This window comes from Cervus elaphus, chromosome 15, assembly GCF_910594005.1.
Source record: "Cervus elaphus chromosome 15, mCerEla1.1, whole genome shotgun sequence".
NCBI classification, from domain to species: Eukaryota; Metazoa; Chordata; class Mammalia; order Artiodactyla; family Cervidae; genus Cervus; species Cervus elaphus.
The window spans coordinates 79,561,528-79,583,505 of NC_057829.1; the positions used below are offsets into that span (position 1 = coordinate 79,561,528).

The following is a 21,978-nucleotide window of genomic DNA, read 5'->3' on the forward strand; positions in this document are numbered from 1 at the left end:
CCTGGGTTCAATCCCTGGGTTGGGAAGATCCCCTGGAGGAGGACATGGCAACCCACTCCAGTATTCTTGCCTGGGAAATCCCCATGGACAGAGGAGTCTGGTGGGCTACAACCCATGGGATCACAAAGAGTCAGACACAACTGAGTGACTAAGCACAGCACAGCATATATAAAATAGATAAACAACAAGGATTTATTGTTTAGCACAGGGAATTATGGGCTTCCCTGATAGCTCAGTGGTAAAAGAATTTGCCTGCAACCCAGGAGACACAGGAGATGTGAGTTCGATTCCTAGGTCAGGAAGAATCCTCTCGAGAAGGAAATGACAACCCATTCCAATATTCTTGCCTGGGAAATCCCATGGACTGAGGAGCCTGGCAGGCTATAGTCCGTAATGTCACAAAGATTCGGACACGACTTAGCAACTAAACCATTTCAGCAACCAAACTACAACAATCACCACAGGGAATTACATTCAGTATCTTGTAATAATCTATACTGGGAAAGAAGACAGAGAGAATAACGGAATCACTCTGCTCTGTACATGAAATTAACATAATACTATAAATCAACTATAGTTCAATAAAAAAAGAAAACATATTTTTAAAAAGAAAAAAAAATATGAAGGAAAAAGAGGCATTAATGGCCACATGGTATTTATAACCGCTCACCAGCATGATACTTGTACCATTTGTATCTGGCCAATTTTCTCAGACCTTCTAAGATAATGAGTCACCTTCCTGCTTATTATCTCCTCAGTAACAGACCAATTTAACATCCTTGAGTTAAAATGCATTCATTCTTTAAGAGAATATTTGTGCCTCTTCTCAAGCAGGTATTTTGCTGGCATAGTAAAAGCCCCACTCATTCACAGGGCAGATTCCTGAAACTGGGTAGTTTCAACTATCCAGAACCCTGGGGAATATAGGAAGTGGTCACCACCTGGAGATAAACTCCTGCTCAATGTCCTATGCCTTCTGTCACTCAAGAAGAAACCATCCTTGTATCCTTACAATTCTGAATAGAAGGAGGTATAGCAAATTAAAATTAAAACTAAAATCATGGCATCCAGTCCCATCACTTCATGGCAAATAGATGGGAAAACCATGGAAACAATGACAGACTTTATTTTCTTGGGCTCCAAAATCACTGCACACGGTGACTGCCACCATGAAATTAAAAGACACTTGCTCCTTGGAAGAAAAGCTATGACCAATCTAGACAGCATATTAAAAAGCAGAGACATTACTTTGCCAACAAAGCTCCATCTAGTCAAAGCTGTGGTTTTTCTGGTAGTCATGTATGGATGTGAGAGTTGAACTATAAAGTAGGCTGAGCGCTGAAGGATTGATGCTTTTGTACTGTGGTGTTGGAGAAGACTCTTGAGAGTCCCTTGGACTACAAGGAGATACAACCAGTCCATCTTAAAGGAAATCAGTCCTGAATATTCACTGGAAGGACTGATGCTGACACTGAAGCTCAAATATTTTGGCCACCTGATGTGAAAAACTGACTCATTGGAAAATGAGTGGAATGTTAGGTTTTTAAAAAATTCATTAATACCTTCAGGGCCAGTTTAGACATGTCCATTGAGTCAGTGATGCTATCTAGCCGTCTCATCCTATGTCATCCCCTTCTCCTCCTGCTTTCAATCTTTCCCAGCATCATTCATTATGAGCACTGAATTCAATTCACCCTGAATTTCACAAAATAGGAAGTATATAACACATTTTAGGAAGATTTTCATCAAAAATGTCTAAAACTTTAAAAAGTGATTTTAGCTCTTAGAATGATAATTAAAATTTTAGTTGCGTGAGAATACTATTACACTATATATAATATAACACAACTTTATATTTTAATTCTACCATGTCAGATAAACATATCTGGGATATGTTTTGGGGGATTTCATACCTTTGGCTATTTTTACTTTCAAATGTCATTGGCTAAAAATTATGATGCCACTGACAATCTGGAAAAACCAAATTAAAATAATGAGATCTTCTGACCTAACAGACTGGCAAAAACTGAAAAGGTCTGGTACCAGGAGTCAGAAACTCTCACATACTGCAGGTGGAAATGTCAACTGGCATATCTACTTTAGAAATAAACTAGCAAAATTGGAATTGCAGGGACTTCCCTGATGGTTCAGTGGTTAAGACTCTACGCTTCCAATGCAATAGGCATGGGTTTGATCCCTGGTCAGGGAACTAAGATCCCACAGGCCTTACGGCAAGAAAATAAATTGGAATTGCATATACCCTATGACTCAGCAATTACACTTCTAGATTCCATCACTAGAATCTCTAGTAATGTGTACAAGATGACCTATACAAACACGTTCTGCATTTATAACAACAATACACCATGGTATACCCATATAATACACTATAAATAAAGATGAATGAACTAATGTTTTTTGTATCAATGTTTTATAATGTTTCATATCTATCAATATATATAAACCAGATTCTCAAAAATCATAATGCTGAGTAAAAGGAATTATAGCATATACATATCAAATGATACCTTAAACACACAAAAGTACTTCATATATTTATACCGCATCTATATATTTCCTGATACATATGGTATATATATAAAAACATGGAACAGAAGGATACATATAAAATATATGAGAGTAGTTGCCCCTTAAAAGCCAGGGAGAGGAAGGGTCAAGGGTTGGGTGACACTGGGGACCTTCAATTTTACTTTTAAATTTCAAAAGGTAAGCTAATTCTGTGACATGTATATGTGTCATAATATTCTCTGCCCTCTTCTATGCTTTTAAAATATTTTTAAAATAAAGAATTAAGCTATTGTTCAGTTTTGTCTGTTAGTCTATCAAGAACTGAAACTTTTTAAAAGTTTTGGTTTTAAAAACCTCCGTCTATTTGGATAAACCCATTCTGGCTAGCATACACAAAATGAGTACACAGTGCTAAACTAGCAAAGCTATTTACTTAAATCCTGACTCAGACCCTCCATAAGAGAGATCACGCAGGACCATTTTCTAAAGGAAAAGGAATATCCTTTAATTAAAGCTTTCTTGTGGGAATTTAACTTCTGCTAAAAAAAATTAAGTAATTCTAATACAGTTTCTAGTCCCAACTTAGTGTGTAAACCAAATTCATTGTCTTTTGGTGTTTCAAGTTCCAAGCACTGGACTCCTGGATTCTCAACTAAGTTTAGGAGATCCTTCCCCCACCAGATAGTGTAACACCTCGCTTTAGGAGCGCGCTAGCCAGTTGACTCGGGAATGCTCCTCTCATTTTCCTGAATGTGGCACCTGTTTGCTTTGCACTTCCCCACCAGTCTGCCAATCTGCCCACCCATGCCCAAGCTCTCCCCTCATAAGGCCCAGGAAGACATGCTTTGGTTAATTACAGGTCTTAGCAATCACAGTCTCATCCCTACATTCAGGTAACGCATTTCTACAGTCCACCTATACATTTTCACACTAACTCTACAGCCATCACCAGCAGCTTCAAAGCGGTCTCCCAACACACCAGCTGTGTTCTATCAGAGGTCTTCATGTTGCTTTCTATTTTCTGCAACCATATTATGATAGAACTGGCAGCCACAGAATTTACCATCTGCTATGGATACTGAAAGGGGTTGTGGGGGTGGGGAGGGGGGAGAGATTTACACATGCTGCAAAAGCAACTTATTTATTCCAAACCAGAGCTGAGCAAAATATGGAGGATACATCCGTTTACTAAGCAGAAATCCAAACATCTACTTATTTCATCATTTTAGGTGAACCCAGAAATATATCTTGTAATCTTTATCTCGTTCCACCAACAGGAAGAAGTGAGCAAAGATTCTGGAAGGATGTTACCTCTTTATGTCCCACAGAAGCCCCTCACCCATCCCACCCCGTCCTCTCTCCTGCTTGCGCAGCTGCACCAATTGCAGAAACTGCTTCTTTTTGTGTGAGAATTGCTCGTGAAGACTCTGCAATAGCAACAGATGTTCTTGGGCCCACATCACTTAATTATGATGCTCAACGATTCTCTGCAGCTCAAGGCTGGGGTAGAACCCAGCAGCACAAGTGCTGGCTGGCTGAAGCAAGCTGGGTAACATTACATCTATTCTAGAGTCTCTATTCTGGCTCTTCGTGAAGTGGCGAATTGGCCGGTGGTTACCCTTGCTGGTTTCGAAAGCTCTTAATATTAGAAGCCCTGGCTGTTGTCCAGAACTCTTCCTTGAGGCTCATCCAGGCAGATACCTGGCTTCGGAAACTACACCAGCATTTCAAAGCACAGGCAGGCTGACTTACAGAGGAAAGTCTTTCTAGAGTGAACCGTGCTCCCTTCTCCTCCACCAAAATGGGCAGCTCTGTTCTTTCTGCCTCACATATTATCCAACTCCAGTTTATACTAAAATGTCTGCTCACTGGGGCTCAACAGAAGTATAGATAACTGATTTAGACACTAAGATAGCTTTATATTTTGCTGTGTGTATGTTTTATGCAAGAAAGCCTCTGATGTTCTGAATTGCGTCTAACTTCCACTAACATAAACATTCATTTTTATCTCCATGATGCACAAATTTAACCAAGAGTTGTGAGCCTATAGAAACCCCAGTTTGGAGCCCAAGAAGCGCACACATGCACTGCCTACACGGGACAACAGAGTAGACGATCTGGACAAAGACCACTCTACCTTACAGTTGACTGAATTAGACTTCTAAGCAGGTATCTACTGTAATCACTGAAAGTCTTTATTTCCTTCCTCCAAGTACTGAACAAATTGATCTGGACAAAGACCACTCTACCTTACAGTTGACTGAATTAGACTTCTAAGCAGGTATCTACTGTAATCACTGAAAGTCTTTATTTCCTTCCTCCAAGTACTGAACAAATTAATCATACAGGCACTGTGTTAAGCAGGAAAAAAATACAGTGAGAAACATATCAGGCAAAGTGCTCTCATAAAAGTTATGGTCAACCAAGAAAGATCAACAATGAAATGAGCAATTTATAACAACACTTGCTATAATGAGAGAAATACTGCACTACACAGCAGAGGCTACAACACTGAGTCTGAAGAGGTCTCAACCCTACACCATTTTTTACTTATTTTTCTTAAACTTCATTCCTTTTTTGTCCAGTTACAATATTTAAAAGTTTAAACAGGCAGAGCGTTCGAATTGTGCATATCTACCTGTTTTAGCATCTTTGGTGATGCAGTTCAAAAACCATCAAATCATTTTTAATATAAATCAACAATTCTATTGTTCTACCTCTGTAAGTCTGGCTAGAACTCAGCTGAGCTTATCTTTAAAGAACAGAGTAAATTAAATCATTCCCACTAGGACAGAATTCTTTTCACTCTCTCTTTTGCTGGTGTTCTTTCTTCCAATTCAAAGTTCTTTCCCTCCAATTTTCACAGGCAATAAAGTAGTAGCTGCCCCCTAAAGCTGTCTTACAGCATTCTCCAAATTCTAGGTATTGTGTGTTAGATGGAAACACATGTCATCAGAACAGAGATCCTTGCTCTTTGTTTCTGGATAGATTGCTGTTAATAAGAGACTCATTTTCACTTTCAAACTGCTAAGTAATTACTTTTTCTCTGGCACAACCACTTGCCCCTCTGTTCTAAAGAAACTGCATGTATGTGAATGTATTATGCATGAACAGTTAGCATAATGGGTGCATATCTTGCTCTTTAGAGTGGCTTCTTTATTGATTTCTTAAAAATAAAATACTTTGGGACCTTCACCTCTGAAATTTACACAAGATGAAGAAATTTTAACAATAGACAACTGAGCCAAGATGCAAACAGTATCATCTATCTTGCTTCTTGAAACCTAAGTCTTGGAAAGTGTCTGTCTCTTTCCCTTTTCATTCATTGTTCCTGGCAAGCTGACAGAACCGCCTGATGCAGGGTTACAGTAGCTCACCCAAACGACTTCTAATCAGCCACTTAAACATTTATTCATTTCAAAACTCGATCTCAGAACATAGTATTAAACATAAATACTTACTGTTCAAAGGCAGACATTCTTCTATTCTACAGATTTCTTTCTTTTTATGCACACTCCACACACACCCCCACCACCCTGAGAAATGTGAAAGCTATTCCATTAAAAGCTCAAAGAAGCTTTGCCCCCCCCCACCTCCGTATATAGGAAAAAACCACAAAGGACTATGACAAAGATTCTGAATGAGTCATAAAGGATGCCCTTCAATTGTAGAAGCATGACTAACACATTTAAATATGATAACTGCTTCACAAGCAGAGCGAAACTTCATTTGGTTGACTTCAAAATATATAGTCCTCTATTTTTCTTTTACCCCCAAAATAATTTGGAAGGGTTATTGAAATCAATGTGATTTGATTTCAGTTTCTAACACATTGTTGATAATGCTACTTAGGCAAAAAATAGTGGAAAGTAACAACCATTCCATCATCTACACCTGTAATGATGTCTTAAAAAAAAAAACAAACACTAATCCAACCCATACAACTTACCTGTGCCCTATATAATATTTTGATAATGAATTTTGGTTGATAAGATGTGATAAGTACATAAGAAATATACAGGTGTTTCATTACAAAGAAGCAACTATCTTGCTTGTGAGAGACTTTGAAAAAAATATTTAAGTGATATTTAAGCCAAGCATTAAGAGATAATAAGTTTGTCGCTTGGAATTGGGTAGGCATCTTGTCTCTGTTCTTTTTCCCATCCTACCCCCAAATTCTAAGCATTCATGGATACGCACAATTCATCACAGTCATTTTTTAACTTGCCGTATCCCTCATTAGAGTAGTTTTATACTTAAGAGTGGGATATTTGCACATTTTTCTTTACATCCCTGTGCTCAGAAGGCATTCAGAAAAAAGTTTTCCTTTCAATACAAGGTTTCCTCATCAACTCAGATCCTGATTCCATCCTCAAAAAAACTGATAAAAACCACAAGATGATCGTGTTACACTATTCTTAAAAAGGGAGAACTGCAAAGGGAAAGACCATTAAGACATTGGCCCACCATCCCAAATCTCCTACTCTGACGGTTGGATTGCACTGTGTCAGAATCTATACACACGCGCGCACAGGCGGGCACACATGTGCAGATGCACACAGAAACACACACACGTGAGAGTTTTTCTAATGTAAGATTGATCTGACATGTAACTTTCAGTTTTTAAATACAAACCAATATAAGGTAAAGAAGAACTATTGAGTCTGATCATTTCTGGTGGAAAATCCCTGAGCTAACAATAAAAAATAAAGAATAAAACCAAGACTTTTGTGGGAAAAGTCAATTAGCTCCCCTAAGTTTACCTGCTTCAAAATGAGTATTTGTAGTCAGGATACCTATGTCTGAATCTAGACTCTGTTAAGCCCTGAAAAGGAGGTTGTCAAAGTGCTACTTGCCCAGTCATGTCTGACTCTCTGTTACCCCATGGACTGTAGCCCACCAGGCTCCTCTGTCCATAGCATTCTCCTAGGAAAGAATACTAGAGTGGGCTGCCATTCTCTTCTCCAGGGGATCTTCCCAACCCAGGGGCCGAACCCAGGTCTCCTACATTGCAGGCAGATTCTTTACCTTCCATGCCACCAGGGAAGCCCATGCTGAGCCCTGAGGTCCTTATTCCTGTCAAACAAAGCTGGCACAGGTTTGTTGGGAGCATCAGATAAGGAAGATAAGGGAATGTACATGACCTGCAGTAGCTTCTTAAAAAAACAGTCTCTTCAGCAACTTCTGAGCAATTTCTGAGGAAATTCACATCCTACCACTTGTCTCAACAGAGGAGATTCCAAACAGGGTATAAAAAGATCTACCCAAGGGAATCATACCCACTGTCTCTTCCCACTGACAAGGTTTGTGACCAGACAACACAGACGGTTAAACTTAATGTGGACACGTGGAAGGAAAAAACTTGCTGTTTATTTTTCTGGTCCCTTCCATGTCTGCAAAATTTGCCCACACTGAATTAACTACGGCAAAAGGAGTCTTACTTTAGACTCCTATCCTGGATGAATTTAACTGAACTTGTTCGGGGTCACGAAGTAAGAATAGCCATGAATATCTGCTGATGTGGACTGCACAAAGCTCACACAGCCAGGCAGGAGAAAGTGCTTTGCCAGAGAAAATGGTGTTCTCCATTTACCACCTCCAGAACTAAAGCTGCTTTTACTCGTTCTGTGCTGTATAAAAAGGCTTTTATTATAGGCTTCCCTCCTTTGTCATACAGCCCCCTTTGGGGGAAAAATCTGCAGTAATAAGCCTGCTAGTCTTTTAACACAAGATAAACAAGAGTGTGGTAAACTTAAAACCATCCTATTTTGTTTTACCCGATCACACAACATTCCATATCGCTTTCATGTCTTTTATTCCCATTTCTGTTAATAGTTATTTTTAAAGAATGAGTACAGGAGCAGGTCAGTAGAGATGTTACAAAACTTTCTGGGCACACTCTGTGTAGAGAAACATGTAAACAGGTAAAAGGCCAAGTTAATTTTTAATCCTTCTTTTGCCAAACGCATTTTACCTGCCATTCACTTGTATTACAGATGGTTCACTTAAAAACTTGCTGCACAAAGTGGCTCGCCGTTAAACAACCTTCATCATCACTAATAACAGATGTTTATAGAACGTCTACTATTTTTAGGGCAATGCTAGGTCTACAAATAAGCAGGGATTAAAGAAGGATAAGAAAAAAAAAACAAAAAAACTTGTTCCTCTTATGTTATTCATGTTCTCCTAAATCCTTCCTTCTCTGTCATATGGAGACATGTTTGCTTTCCCTAGTCCTATTTTCTACGTAAATCAGAGTTCTCCTGAATTAACTCTTCCTACTTGATTTGCTCTTTCACTCTTGGACCAGAAACATCTATGGAGGAGACTCAATTGCTAAATCTTGGCTCTTTCTCCCCAAGCTGGAAGATGGTTGGGTATCTTAAGGAAAGAGGCTCAAGCTATCTGGCTTAAGCATCACCAATCAGCTTTGCTTTGAAATCATGGGGCATCAGGGACCCAGGAGCTAGGCACACACTCCCCACCTGTTGGCAGACTTGGGACATTTGTGGTTTTGTTGTCTAACAACTGAGAACTAGAAAACCTGTCAAACTTTCTTCTGTGACCTTCTTACCATATGAGATGCATGTACCAGCCATGTTCTATCACAAATATTCTTATTACCCACCTACCATTTCCTGCACTGCCTAGTAAAAGGAAGAGAAGATACTTAAAATTTTATAGAACACCAAAGGTTTATTTAAAAATGAGCAAAGAGGCAAGAAATCTGAGTGAAAAATAACGATTTAAAAATCCATTATAATGTGCTTTGAACTAGAGTATTTACCCTTAATACTAACACACCAACATCTATATAGGTGGCAAATTAACATGAGTTAAAAAGTTGGATGTTAAGAGCTTAATATTAAAAGTCGATTCTTAAGAACTCAATAAATACCCCCCAAATATGCCACAATTTATTATTTTACCCCTCCAAAATATTTAGCTCTCTGCCAATTTTCATTACATCTCTTACTCTGAAATTTTCAAGACAAGGTTGCATAATTTGCGGCAATGATGAGCACCTTCTTTAATAACCACAAAGAACCTGTTTCATTAATTTTCCACCACGGATGTTATGCTGTGAAATATTTGGTCTATCAAATTTCTAAAAATAGAAATTTTTAATTTCTAAAATAAACTTAATTTATATCTAAATAACAATAATACAATAAATAATGAACAGCTCTCTCTCTCTCTCCTCCTCTTTATTCTCTACTTAGTCCCTGTACTTCTTAAAACTTAGCCTTCCCTCCTATTTGTCCCTTCCCTAAACTTATAGGGAAAAGAAGACATATGCTAAAAAAAAAAAAAAAAAAACCTCATGAATCTTAAATGGGTATGTTCAGAGACATAAAGGTAAGTAGAATTCAATTATTTAACAATTAAAAAATAAAACTGCCAGAGCCTAGGAAAATATTCACCGGGCTCTACCATCTTCACATTGGGTGTTTTTCAATTTTCAACATATTATTCACATATTTAGAGGAAGCAAACATACAAAGGGTTTATGGAGACATTTGAACTAAATGCCAATGGACTAATTCCAAAGAGTTCCATCCAGATCTAAGATGCTTAAACCCCAAAGGTAAATGTCTCAGGCGTTCAATGCCATCACTAGAATTCCAAATCTGACTGTTGGAAAAAGTACACTTCTTGGGGGCCTGAGTTCCTTGGCCTGGTGCCTTGCTGCACATTTAGCTGTGTAGTTAATCTCCCAGAGCAGCGCCCACCGTGGCATGCCTGCTATTCTTTACCATCTGGAGCCTGGAGTTGATATTAGCCTGAACCACACATGCAGGAGAAAAGAAATTTTAAAAAGACAACTCTCATTCGCATTTGACTGAAATTGGTGGCAGAACAATGCGCCATGCTGTCTAGGCTTTTTACACATGTAAGAGAGGAAAGAAAGGGTAAAATACAAACCTTCTCCTTTGTCTTCTGGTTCTCTGCTCTAAGGTCTTCATATTCACCTATCGCTAAAAGAAAAAAAAAGGAAAGAAATGTCACAACGCTATCAAAAGTTTACTGTGGAAAAACCTGGGAACCCAACTAACCCTTACTGTCTATTTACTAGATTGGGGGTGGGGTGGAGAAGAGGCTACAGAAGATGGGCTCCTGCTTTAAAGAAAAAGGAAGAAAGAGAGAACAGAGCGGACGTGAGTCCCCTGAGCCAAATTTCAGTTCTCCTGGGTCACTAGGAAGACTTATGAGCCATAAATGCCCACGACAAGTCACTTCTCATCTCTGATGTTCAGCAATTGTGAAAGGAGACAGGTGGGTGTTCCTTGAAGTTCCTTCCAGCATGATCAGGCTGCGGTACTGTAATCAGAGGTGTATTTTTGAAAACTGGCCTCCAGAAAATAAACTCAGTGTCACATATCTGCTCCACCCACAGATGAAAGTTTAGACTATAAGCATTCAGCTAAGAACAACTATTTTCAGGCACTGCAAGATCATCAACCACCAAGCTATGACCAGATCCTAGCCAGATTCATTTCTCTAAGTTGCAAGAATATGGGAGTTGTTTGCAAATATATCCAACTATGCGGGGAAAGCAGCAGTTTTCTACTTAAAACCCTCTACTGCCAGAAAAATGATCAGAACCCCCGCATTCAACTTTTAGCTAAAGCGCCATTTTTAGATATCCTCACAGTTGAGAATGTGATGTTCAGAGTTTATGGTGGGAAGAAAGAGAATGATCTAGGATTAATGATGGAGCAGAATGTCTAAGGTGGGCCCAGGAGAACTGCTGTCCACTCCCAGACCAGCACCATTTTGACTGGTACGAGAGAGCCAGGCAATAACCAAGCTTGGATTTTTATACTTTGACTTAAAAAATTTAATTGGTGTTTATCTTCAAAAGCTCAGTTTTGGTCTTCCTCGTGGCTCCATGGTAAAGAATCCATCTGCCAATGCAGGAGACACAGGTTCAATCCCTGGTCCTGGAGGATCCCACATGCCATGGAGCAACTAAGCCCGTGGGCCACAACTACTGAGCCTGTGCTCTAGCCCAGGCTCCGCAACTACTGAAGCCCACGTGTCTAGAGCCTCTGTTCTGCAAAGAGAAGCCACTGCAATGAGAAGCCCATGCATGGCAACTAGAGAATAGCCCCAGCTCCCTGCAACTAGAGAATAGCCCACACAACAATGAAGATCCAGCACAGACAAAAATAAATTAATTAACTTAAAAGCTCAGCTTTTCCTTAAAAAAAAAAAAAAAAAAAAGACAGAGCTCTCTAAATCTATGAAGAAGCTGAAGGCAGAAATAAAAAAATCTGAAACCTGTAGTTTTAAGGACATTCCAAATAATCCAGTCATTAATGCTAGAGTGTATGATTCTAACCACTGGAGCAGACACCCCCCAAACAATTCATATAGTAAAGTACATGTCTGAAGGGTAGTTACTATGATGGCAGGACTGAAATCTTACAATCCAATTCAAATAAACAAATATTTATGGGATTATACCATCAATGCCCAGAAGTTTTACCAACATTTCATCTAAATAAGAACTAATAGACAATTTTTATCAAAGCCACACCCAAAAAGAATCTTTGAAAATTAGCCCATAGATAGCTTAATGCATACATGTAAAGATATACCCCTTTTAAAAATAGTTTCAACAGAAAAGATTTGATTAATCACAGACTGAAGCTCACCAGCTCCTTATCAGCTGCCATCACACAAACTCAACCAATGAGTATGAACTAAATTGTTCTTGGGTCTGAAAATGTCCCGTCCCTCCTTTTTTAACAAAAAGAAACAAGAACTAAGAGATTCTAAGACATACGCACTTACATCACTGGGTAGTCTATGGTCATGGTCCCAAATCTTATTACTACATCTAATATTGTTTCAAAAAAGAAATAAATATTTTAGTGAGAGACTTTGCTTCAGTTTACTTGACATTCAAGTATTCTTAGATAAAGTTGAAAAATCAAAATTGATTTACTGCTCTATTCTTGATGACCTACATTACAGATATACAAAAAAAAAAAAAAAGCAAAAAGGATTATAAAACCATGATCTCACACTGGCCTTAAGAAATTTTTTTTTCCTATTTAAAACATTAGATAATGGCTTTAAAGGCCTTTTCAAAAAAACTGATACTGTTCTTCCATTCCACTGCCAATAGAGTCCAGGCTCCCAATTACTGGGTCTTTATGAAAAGCATTAATTATGAACCCTTCACCTATCATATCTTAATGGAAACCATAGAAAATATGTTTTACATGACTGAATACAATTTAAAAAAAAAAATGACACCAGGTATCTTCCCAGGGGTAGAAAAAGTATGGGAAGAATTCAACCATTTAGTAGTGGGAAGGGGCACTTGGGGAATAGGACATAGAAACATTTACTCATATATTTCTATTTCTTTGAAATTAAAAAACCAAGTTCACTGCCCTAAACAATAGTCACATACACATATATCATAGTGGATACATATGCAACCCCATTTTAAGCAAAACTTTTAAACACTGTTCAGCTACTTCTTTTTTGGCAATGCCAAAGCATCACAGAGTAAGCCTTATCGTTTCACACCTGGCTCACAGCTTGAAAAACTTTTACCATGAATTGCACAACTCAAGTGATTTGATGAGAGAAATCTTCCAAATGTTGAATTAATCAGCAAAAAAGAAGAAATTATTTTGACCAGCTCTTTCATGGGAAAGATACCGGCAGCTTGGGAAGACGTCATCCCTTAAAGTATATTTCACTATAAAGTCACATGGCACAGTAATTTAAAAGTGCAATCCAAGCACTTCACTTATCCACGGGCGTTGGGCAAATTGGTTTTCCTCTGAGTCTCAGATTCCTCATCTGGCATATAGGAATAACAATTGTACATCTCTCATAGTATTGTTACTAAGAGTAGGTGGACTAATATGTAAGATACAAGGACACTTGGGCATAGCAAATGCTCAACTGTTGCGACTTCCCTGGAGGTCTAGTGGCTAAGACTCCATGCTCCCAAGGCAGGAGGTCCAGGTTTGACCCCTGCTCAGGGAAGGAGATCCCACATGTCACAACTGAGCGTTCACATGCCTTAACTAAAGGACCCCATTTGTCACAAGTAAGATCAAAGATCCTGAGTTTTTGTTAAACCTATTACTGTTACATCAAGGTATGTCAATCCTTACAAAAGGTATGTGTATAACAAGAGGTTAGGCTGCTCCCTAACACCTTTCAGTCTCAGACTAACTTCTGTCATACGTGACCTGAAAGATGGCAAAATTTCTGAAATGCTAAGTACTATTACCCTCCACCAAATAAAAGGAGCAGGGGAGGGGTGCTAAATATCAATTGTAGTTTGTGCAGTAAAAAAACAGAAGGTGCCAAAGAAGTGTGGGCATGTCTGAAGCTGTACTTTTCAATCCTGGCTGCACGACAGAATCACCTGAGGAGCTTTTAAATCCTACAGCTGCCTAATGCCCTCTCCACCCACCCCCAACCCAAGATTCTGATTTAACTAGGTGGACCTTGAACAGCCATATTTTTTTATAAGAAGTAAGCACCCCAGGTGATTTTAATGTGCAGCCAAAGAACAGACTCACTACATAGGAGAACGGAATGGAAGAAAAAGGAAGATGTGGAGAAAACAAGGAGAATATCAGGCAAAGCATGTGTTTCAAGAATCATGCTGGTTTTCTATTTTCTAACCCCCTAATGCCAAGGAAGGGAATTTTCTTTCCAAGCTGCAGACCATGCCATAGCCATTCCAGGAAGCAGCTGAGGAGACTGAGTTGTTTGAGAAACATGACAACCAAAGTCATAATTACAGGCCACTAACACCTCTGGCTAGGATGAACCACAATCCGTTTGCCTGGACCTTTTCCAGTTTTAGCATTTGAGAGTCCAGTGCCCCTCTCAGTCCCAGGAAACCTAACCACCCCATCCCAGCCTTAGCTCCAGATCAGTATTTCCAACCATTATGAAAGACCTGCACTGTCAAATCTGGTAGCCACTGGCCACGTGTGGCTACTTACATTTAAGTTAACCAAAATGAAATAAAATTTAAAATTCAGCTTTCCAGCTGCTCAATAGCTACACGTGGCTAGTGGCTACCACTGTGGACAGTGAACACAGAACACTTCCATCACAGCTGGAAGTTCTACTGGACAGTATTTCTGGACACCTCTGCCCAGATACCTTACAAGCACCTCAAACTCAACATGTTAAAAAGGGAACTCATCAATTAAATTTTGCCCAAACACCCTACTTCCTCTATGCATGACTATCATCTACCTAGTTCTTAAGCTAGTATCACAGCACCGCCCTTGATTCCCCACCTCCCCCTCACCACCAAAGGATCTTCGAACTGCTCAGATCTCAAAATGTCTTTCCAACCTGCCCTATCCTCTGTAGCCAGTGCCTCTTTCGAACTGTGATGCTGGAGAAGACTCTTGAGAGACCCTTCGACAGCAAGGAGATCAACCCAGTCAATCCTAAAGGAAATCAACCCTGAATATTCATTGAAGAACTGATGCTGAAGCTGAAGCTCCAATATTTTGGCCACCTGATGCGAAGAGCCTATGCACTGGAAAGGACCCTGCAGCTGGGAAAGATTGAAGGCAGAAGAAGGAGGTGACAGAGGATGAGATGGTTGGATGGCATCACCAACTCAATGAACATGAGCGTGAGCAAACTCCAGAAGACAGGAAAGGATAGGGGAGCCTGGTGTGCTGCAGACCATGGGGTCACAATGAGTCAGACATGACTTAGCGACTGAACAACAACAACTTCTCTAGCCTCGAGCCTCCATATATACCAAGTTCATTCTTTACAAAATAGTTAGCATTGTAACAAAGCAATCTGGTTATTTCATTCTCTTGTTTAAAAGCTACCAAAGATGTTAGCTTCACATCTGGGACCCCCACTTTCCTCTCCTCTCTCCATTCAGAGACCACAACTCACTCAATCACCCCCAAACCTCCAACACTTCCCTAAACCCTCTAAGACCTTTCATGTGCAAGTGTCTTTACAAATATTTTCCCCTCTGTCTACAAGGTCTTCCCTTCCCCATCTTCCCTACATCCTCCTTTTCAATGCAGTTCAACTGTCATTTCTTCTAAGAAACTCTCCCCATATACCATAGGCAAAAATCAGCATTTATAGTGACTTCCCAGGTGGCTCAGATGGTAAAGAATCTGCCTGCAATGCAAGAGACCCAGGTTCAATCCCTGGATTGGAAAGATCCCCTGGAGAAGGGCATAGCAATCCACTCCAGTGTTCTTGCCTAGGAGAATCCCATGGACAAAGGAACCTGGCAGGCTATCGTTCATGGGGTCGCACAGAGTCAGACACAGCTGAGTGAGTAACACTTTCACTTTCACCAGTGTATACTGTTCACATCTCTCTACTGGAGCATCTACATGCAACATTAATAAGTTGTCTGAAAATAGGTCTGTTTTCTTGCCTTTTCTCCCACTCAATTCATTGCTGTAAACCTTACACTCAGCTGAATACCAAGACAGAGTCCATACCTATATTGAATGAATGGGTGGTTCACATAAATCTATGATGTAGAGCAATTAAGCCAAATATTAACATCCGCTTTTTAAATGTGAAGATACAAATGCATAAAAAGTCAACCCCCATGGTAAGAAATGGTGGAAGCAGAACCAGTTTACTGATTCACAAAGTCAGCCGTGCAAAAACCATTTCTAAGCGTTATTGTGTGTGATGTGCGCTGGGCTTAGCTGCTCAGTCACGTCTGACTCTTGGTGACCGCATTGGCTGTGCCCGCCAGGCTCCTGTCCATGGGGATTCTCCAGGCAAGAATACTGGAGTGGATTGCCATTTCCTTCTCCAGGGGATCTTCCCTACCCAGGGATCGAAGCCAGGTCGCCCCCATTGCAGGTGGATTCTTTACCATCTGAGCCACCAGGGAAGCCCAAGCACTAGACAAGAAATAATCCTCTGGGGTGAAGACTGTGTCTTTATCCATCCATTGTGCCCTCTTCTAGCACAATGCCTGACATAGAGTAGGCACTTGATAAGTGAGTGAGTGAAAGTCACTCAGTTGTATCCGACTCTTTGTGACCCCATGGACCATACAGTCCCTGGAATTCTCCAGGCCAGAATACTGGAGTGGGTAGCCTTTCCCTTCTCCAGGGGATCTTCCCAACCCAGGGATCAAACCCAGGTCTCCCGCATTGCGGGCGGATTCTTTACCAGCTGAGCCATAAGGGAAGCCCAAGAATACTGGAGAGGGTAGCCTATCCCTTCTCCAGCAGCTTGCCGACCCAGGAATCGAACCAGGGTCTCCTGCACTGCAGGCAGATTCTCTACCACCTGAGCTATCAGGCACTTGATAAATGTGTGCTAAATTCAGGAAGAAGGACGAACGGACCTAGGTCTTTACATGAACAACTTATGCAAGAGCACATACTTTCCTCCTCAAACTAAAAGGGCCTCTTGCATCATATGTTACAACAAGATACTTTAGAAAAATGAAGCTTTAAAAAGCCATCAGATAAAACCAAAAGGAAAAAAACAAAACACTGCCTCATGAGATCATCTAATATATACTCTCATCTGTTGAGTCTGCATCTCTGAAACCCACGGAGCCTTGAAACATCTCTTACTAATGGGGTATAAGGACATGAGTCAAAAGAGATAATGTTCAATTAGGACATTATTCCCTTCTCCACACATCCCAATAGGTCTTGCTCTTAAAGGCAGAATAGAAAGAGAAGTCATTTATACCTCAGTTGTCAATGAAAGCATTAGAAGAGCCAGGGAAAACACTGCTGGAAAACCTAATCAAAAGCAGAGGTGAGACATTTCATGTCTGAAAAGAAGTCACAGCAAACCTGAAATTCAATCTTTACCTGATAGAACACACAGTACAGCGCTAAGGATTTAATGGTGCTTAAGAAGTAATCTCAATAAACTATATTAAGGACTTCAACTTAATCACCAAAAAGGAAGGAAACTGGGTAACTTTAAAGTACATTTATTAGCCTGGTTTCTGGTCTGGCATTTAAGGAGCTTATAAGCTGACACTGTGGTTCTCACAACAACAACAAAAACAGCTGAATAAGCAAAATCAACAACTCTTCTTAGATCCATGAGAGAACCGAAGACACGGGGCAAACTGCTACTCTAAAAATCAGAGATACACTCAGGGAGATACAGAGGATCACAGCCTAGTGGAGAAGCAACCAAGGTACAAAATCCCCTCCTGGGCCAAGCCAGGGGAAGAAAAATCAAACTGTAACTGACAAACTGCTAGAGGTTCAGTTGCAACAAGTTTGAAAGTTAAAAACTCCAGGTGAGGGCCAGTGTTAGGAAGCCCTGACACTTCTGTGAGTTCTACCTCCAGGTATGCTACCAGGACCTCACAGTGAATACTGAGAAAAATTCCCTACTGGTTTTGGCAGGGGACAGGAAAAGTATCCATGATGAAATACGCCCAGAGCCTTCTGCTCTTCTTAACAAGGCCTTCCCTCAAGGGAAATTCTTTTATCAGAGCCTAACAGATTGAAGAGACTGTAATAACCACTTCCAACCCTTTGTAGTCTTGTCTCACCGACAGGGTAAACTAAAACTAGAAGCACTTATGAAAGTCACAGCCTGGGGCGTAGCTCACCGAAACACGGAGACCCTATACCAGGACTCTTCCCTTCCCCCTACCTCACCACCACATGAATGTTTACAGCCGCTTTATTCATAACTGCCAGAACTCAGAAGCAAACATCATGCTCATCAACAAGTGAATGGAGAAACTGACAATGGTACACCCATACAATGGGGTATTATTCAGTGATAAAGAGAAATAAATGAGCTTTCAAGCACAAAAGACACATAGGAAGCCTACAGGCACATTGCTAAGTGGAAGAAGCCAATCGGAAAATGCTACATTCTGTACAATTTCAAATATATAACAGGACGGAAAAAGCAAAACTGACGGAGCCAGTAAAAAGATGGCTGGCTGCCAGGATTTCCAGGGTGACGTAAGAGGAATGAACAGGTAGAACAGAGGAAGTTTTTGGAGCAGTGAAATTATTCTGTTTGATAAATGTTATGATGGGTACATGTCATACATTTGTCTAAATCCGTAGAATGTGCAACATAAAAAAATAAACCCTAATGCAAACTATGGACTTTAGTTAATAATAATGTATCAATACTGGCTCATCGATTCTAAGAACTGTAGTACAGTTCTGTAGTACAATTATCTGTACTACACTAATATAAAATGATAATGATAGAAAAAAGTGGGGGGAGATAAGGGATTATGCGGGAATTCTCTGTACTTTCTGTTCCATTTTTTCTATAATCTAAAACTGCTCCCCAAAGTCTTATGTAAAAAAACAACAAATACATATACATATATGTGTGTGTGTATGTATGTGTGTGTATCAGTCTCAGAATCACACCCTGAATTACACCATACAGGATCTGAGACAGAATCAAGTAACTAAAAGGATCCTAATGTATTACTGTCCACTGTATCATACAAAAATTTCAAAACTCATGTTTTAATGTTTACAATACTTAGATATTTCAATTTAAAAAAAATAAATGAAATAAAATGCTTAGCCAGCATGAGAAGCAGAGAAAACCAAAAGCAGTGTTCCTTCCACGTTTTAAAGCGAAGCTTGGCTGTCTTAACAGCTCTGAATAAAATCTACAGCACAACAAAGTTTAAAATACACAGACTTTGGGGATTTAACAGTTCCACTCCTGAGAATTCTTCCTACAGCTGCACTTACAGCTATATGTGTACAAGGATGTGAGCATTACTGTTTTTAATAAATTTTGATTTTATAAACTTTAGATCCATAGCAAAACTGCCCACATAGTAGACCTCCCATATACCTTACACTCAGTTTCTCCTATTATTAACATCTTACATTATTGTGTTACTTTTCTTTCAATTAATGGACGAATACTGACACACTATTATGAACTAAAGTCCATACCTTATTTCCTTAGTTGTTATCCAGCGCTCCACTTTTGTCCCAGGAGCACTCAGATGCCACAACATATTTAGTTGTCATGTCTCCTTAGACACATCCTGCTGTTGTTCAGTTGCTCCGTCATGTCAGACTCTGCAATCTCATGGCCTGCAGCACACCAGGCTTCCTTGACCTCTCCCAGAGTCTGCTCAAACTCATATCCACTGAGAATCTAGGCTGTGACGAATTTCGCAGACTTTCCTTGTTTTCGATAATTTTGACCGTTTTGAGGACCATTGATCAGATATTTTGTAGGACGTTCCTTAACGTGGGATGTTGTCCTCAATTGACTTGGACTACAAGTTCTTAGGAGAGGATTACAGATGAAGTATAACTCTTATTAGAGGTACATACATATGATCCTGAGTGAATGCTTAGTCATGTTCAACTCTGTGAGCCCTTGGGCTGCAGCCCGCCAGGCTCCTCTGTTCATGGGATTTCCCAGGCAAGAATACTGAAGTGGACTGCCATTTCCTCCTCCAGGGGATCTTCCTGAACCAGGGATAGAACCTGTGTCTCTTGCGTCTCCTGCACAAGAAGGTGGATTCTTAACCCCTGTGCCACCTGGAAACCCCACTCCCACCAAAAAAAAAAAAAAGACTCCTTTGGAGAATATAATAAAGACTGGGAAACAATGAGTTAGAAGGAGTAGGTAATTGTACTTTTCAGTCCATATGCTTTTTTTCTTCTATAAGCATATGTTTACTCTTACATCTAACAACAACAACAACAAAAAGGTAAGACTGATCTACCTAACTGCAGAGTTAAGATGGGAATACCAGACCACCTTACCTGTCTCCTGAGAAATCTGTATGCAGGTCAAAAAGCAACAGTCAGAACAAGACATGGAACAATGGCCTGGTTCCAAATTGGGAAAGGAGTACGTCAAGGCTGTATATTGTCACCCTGCTTATTTAACTTATATGCAGACTACACATCATGCAAAATGCCGGACTGGATAAAGCACAAGCTGGAATTAAGACTGCCAGGAGAAATATCAATAACCTCAAATATGCAGATGACACCCCTGTAATGGCAGAAAGCAAAGAGGAACTAAAGAGCCTCTTGATGAAAGTGAAAGAGAAGAGTGAAAAAGCTGGTTTAAAACTCAACATTTAAAAAATGAAGATCATGGCATCTGGCCCCATCACTTCATGGCAAATAGATGGGGAAACAACGGAAACAGTGACGGACTTTATTTTCTTGGGCTCCAAATCACCACAGATGGTGACTGCAGTCATGAAGTCAAAGATGCTTGTTCCTTGGAAGAAAAGCTATGATCAACCTAGACAGCATATGAAAAAGCAAAGACATTACTTTGCCAATAAAGGTCCGTCAAGTCAAAGCTTTGGTTTTTCCAGTAGTCATGTATGGATGTGAGAGTTGGACCATAAAGAAAACTGAGTGGTGAAGAAATGACGTTTTTGAACTGTGGTGTTGGAGAAGACTCTTGAGAGTCCCTTGGACGGCAAGGAGATCAAACCAGTCCATCCTAAAGGAAATCAGTCTTGAATATTCATTGAAAGGACTGATGCTAAAGCTAAAACTCCAATACTTTTGCCACCTGATGCAAAGAACTAACTCATTGGAAAAGACCCTGATGCTGGGAAAGACTGAAGGCAGGAGGAGAAGGGGACAACAGAGGATGAGATGGTTGGATGGCATCACTGACTCGATCGACATGAGTCTGCACAATCTCTGGGAGTTAGTGATAGACAGGGAAGCCTCGTGTGCTGCATTCCATGGGGTCGCAAAGAGTTGGACATGACTGAACAACTGAACTGAACAGTGAAATTCTGACTGGACCATGTAGTTCTTCAGGCCATGCTGAATGTCCATATCAACACAAGTAACCCAACTGAGGTCTCTTCAGCAGTGGCTCAAAAACTTTAGGAAAATGCCTTTTCAATAAATACTCTGATTTACAAAAAATCATATGCCCCACAAAGCCTAAAATATTTATCTCTGTCATTTATAGAAAGAGTCTGTTGACCCCTGATCTCTAGTATATTAGCTTAAAAAAATTTTTTTTGGCTTATTCATACAGTGGATGAGCAATCTATCTTAGGATTCTGGAGACCAGAAGTGCAAAATAGGTTTCACACTGAGCTAAAATCCACGTGTCAGCAGAGCTATGTTCCTTCTAGAAGCTCGGGGGGAAAATCCATCTCCTTGCCTTTTCCATTTTGTGGAGCCTGTTCACAGGCTTCCCAGGTGGCTCAAATGGTAAAGAATCTGCCTGTCAATGCACAGGACATGGGTGACGTGGCTCAATCCCTGGGTCAGGAAGATCCACTGGAGGAAGAAATGGCAGCCCACTCCAGTATTCTTGCCTGGGAAATCTCATAGACAGAGGAGCCTGGCGGGCTACAGTCCATGGGGTCACAAAAAGTCAGACAGGACTGAGCAACTGAGCACAACGCAAACAAATGAACTACAACTATATGCAACAATATTAATAAATATCATACACATA

The 21,978-nt window shown here is 40.1% G+C and overlaps 1 protein-coding gene across 2 annotated transcripts in view; it reads right to left on the reverse strand.

Moving 5' to 3' along the window:
- Positions 1-21,978, reverse strand: part of SHTN1 (shootin 1) — a 101,386-nt gene that overhangs the window by 73,844 nt on the left and 5,564 nt on the right. For both annotated transcript variants that reach the window (XM_043925262.1, XM_043925263.1), the window contains exon 2: positions 10,456-10,508. In XM_043925262.1, the coding sequence (XP_043781197.1) occupies positions 10,456-10,508 (53 nt within the window). The remainder of the gene's footprint in view (positions 1-10,455; positions 10,509-21,978) is intronic.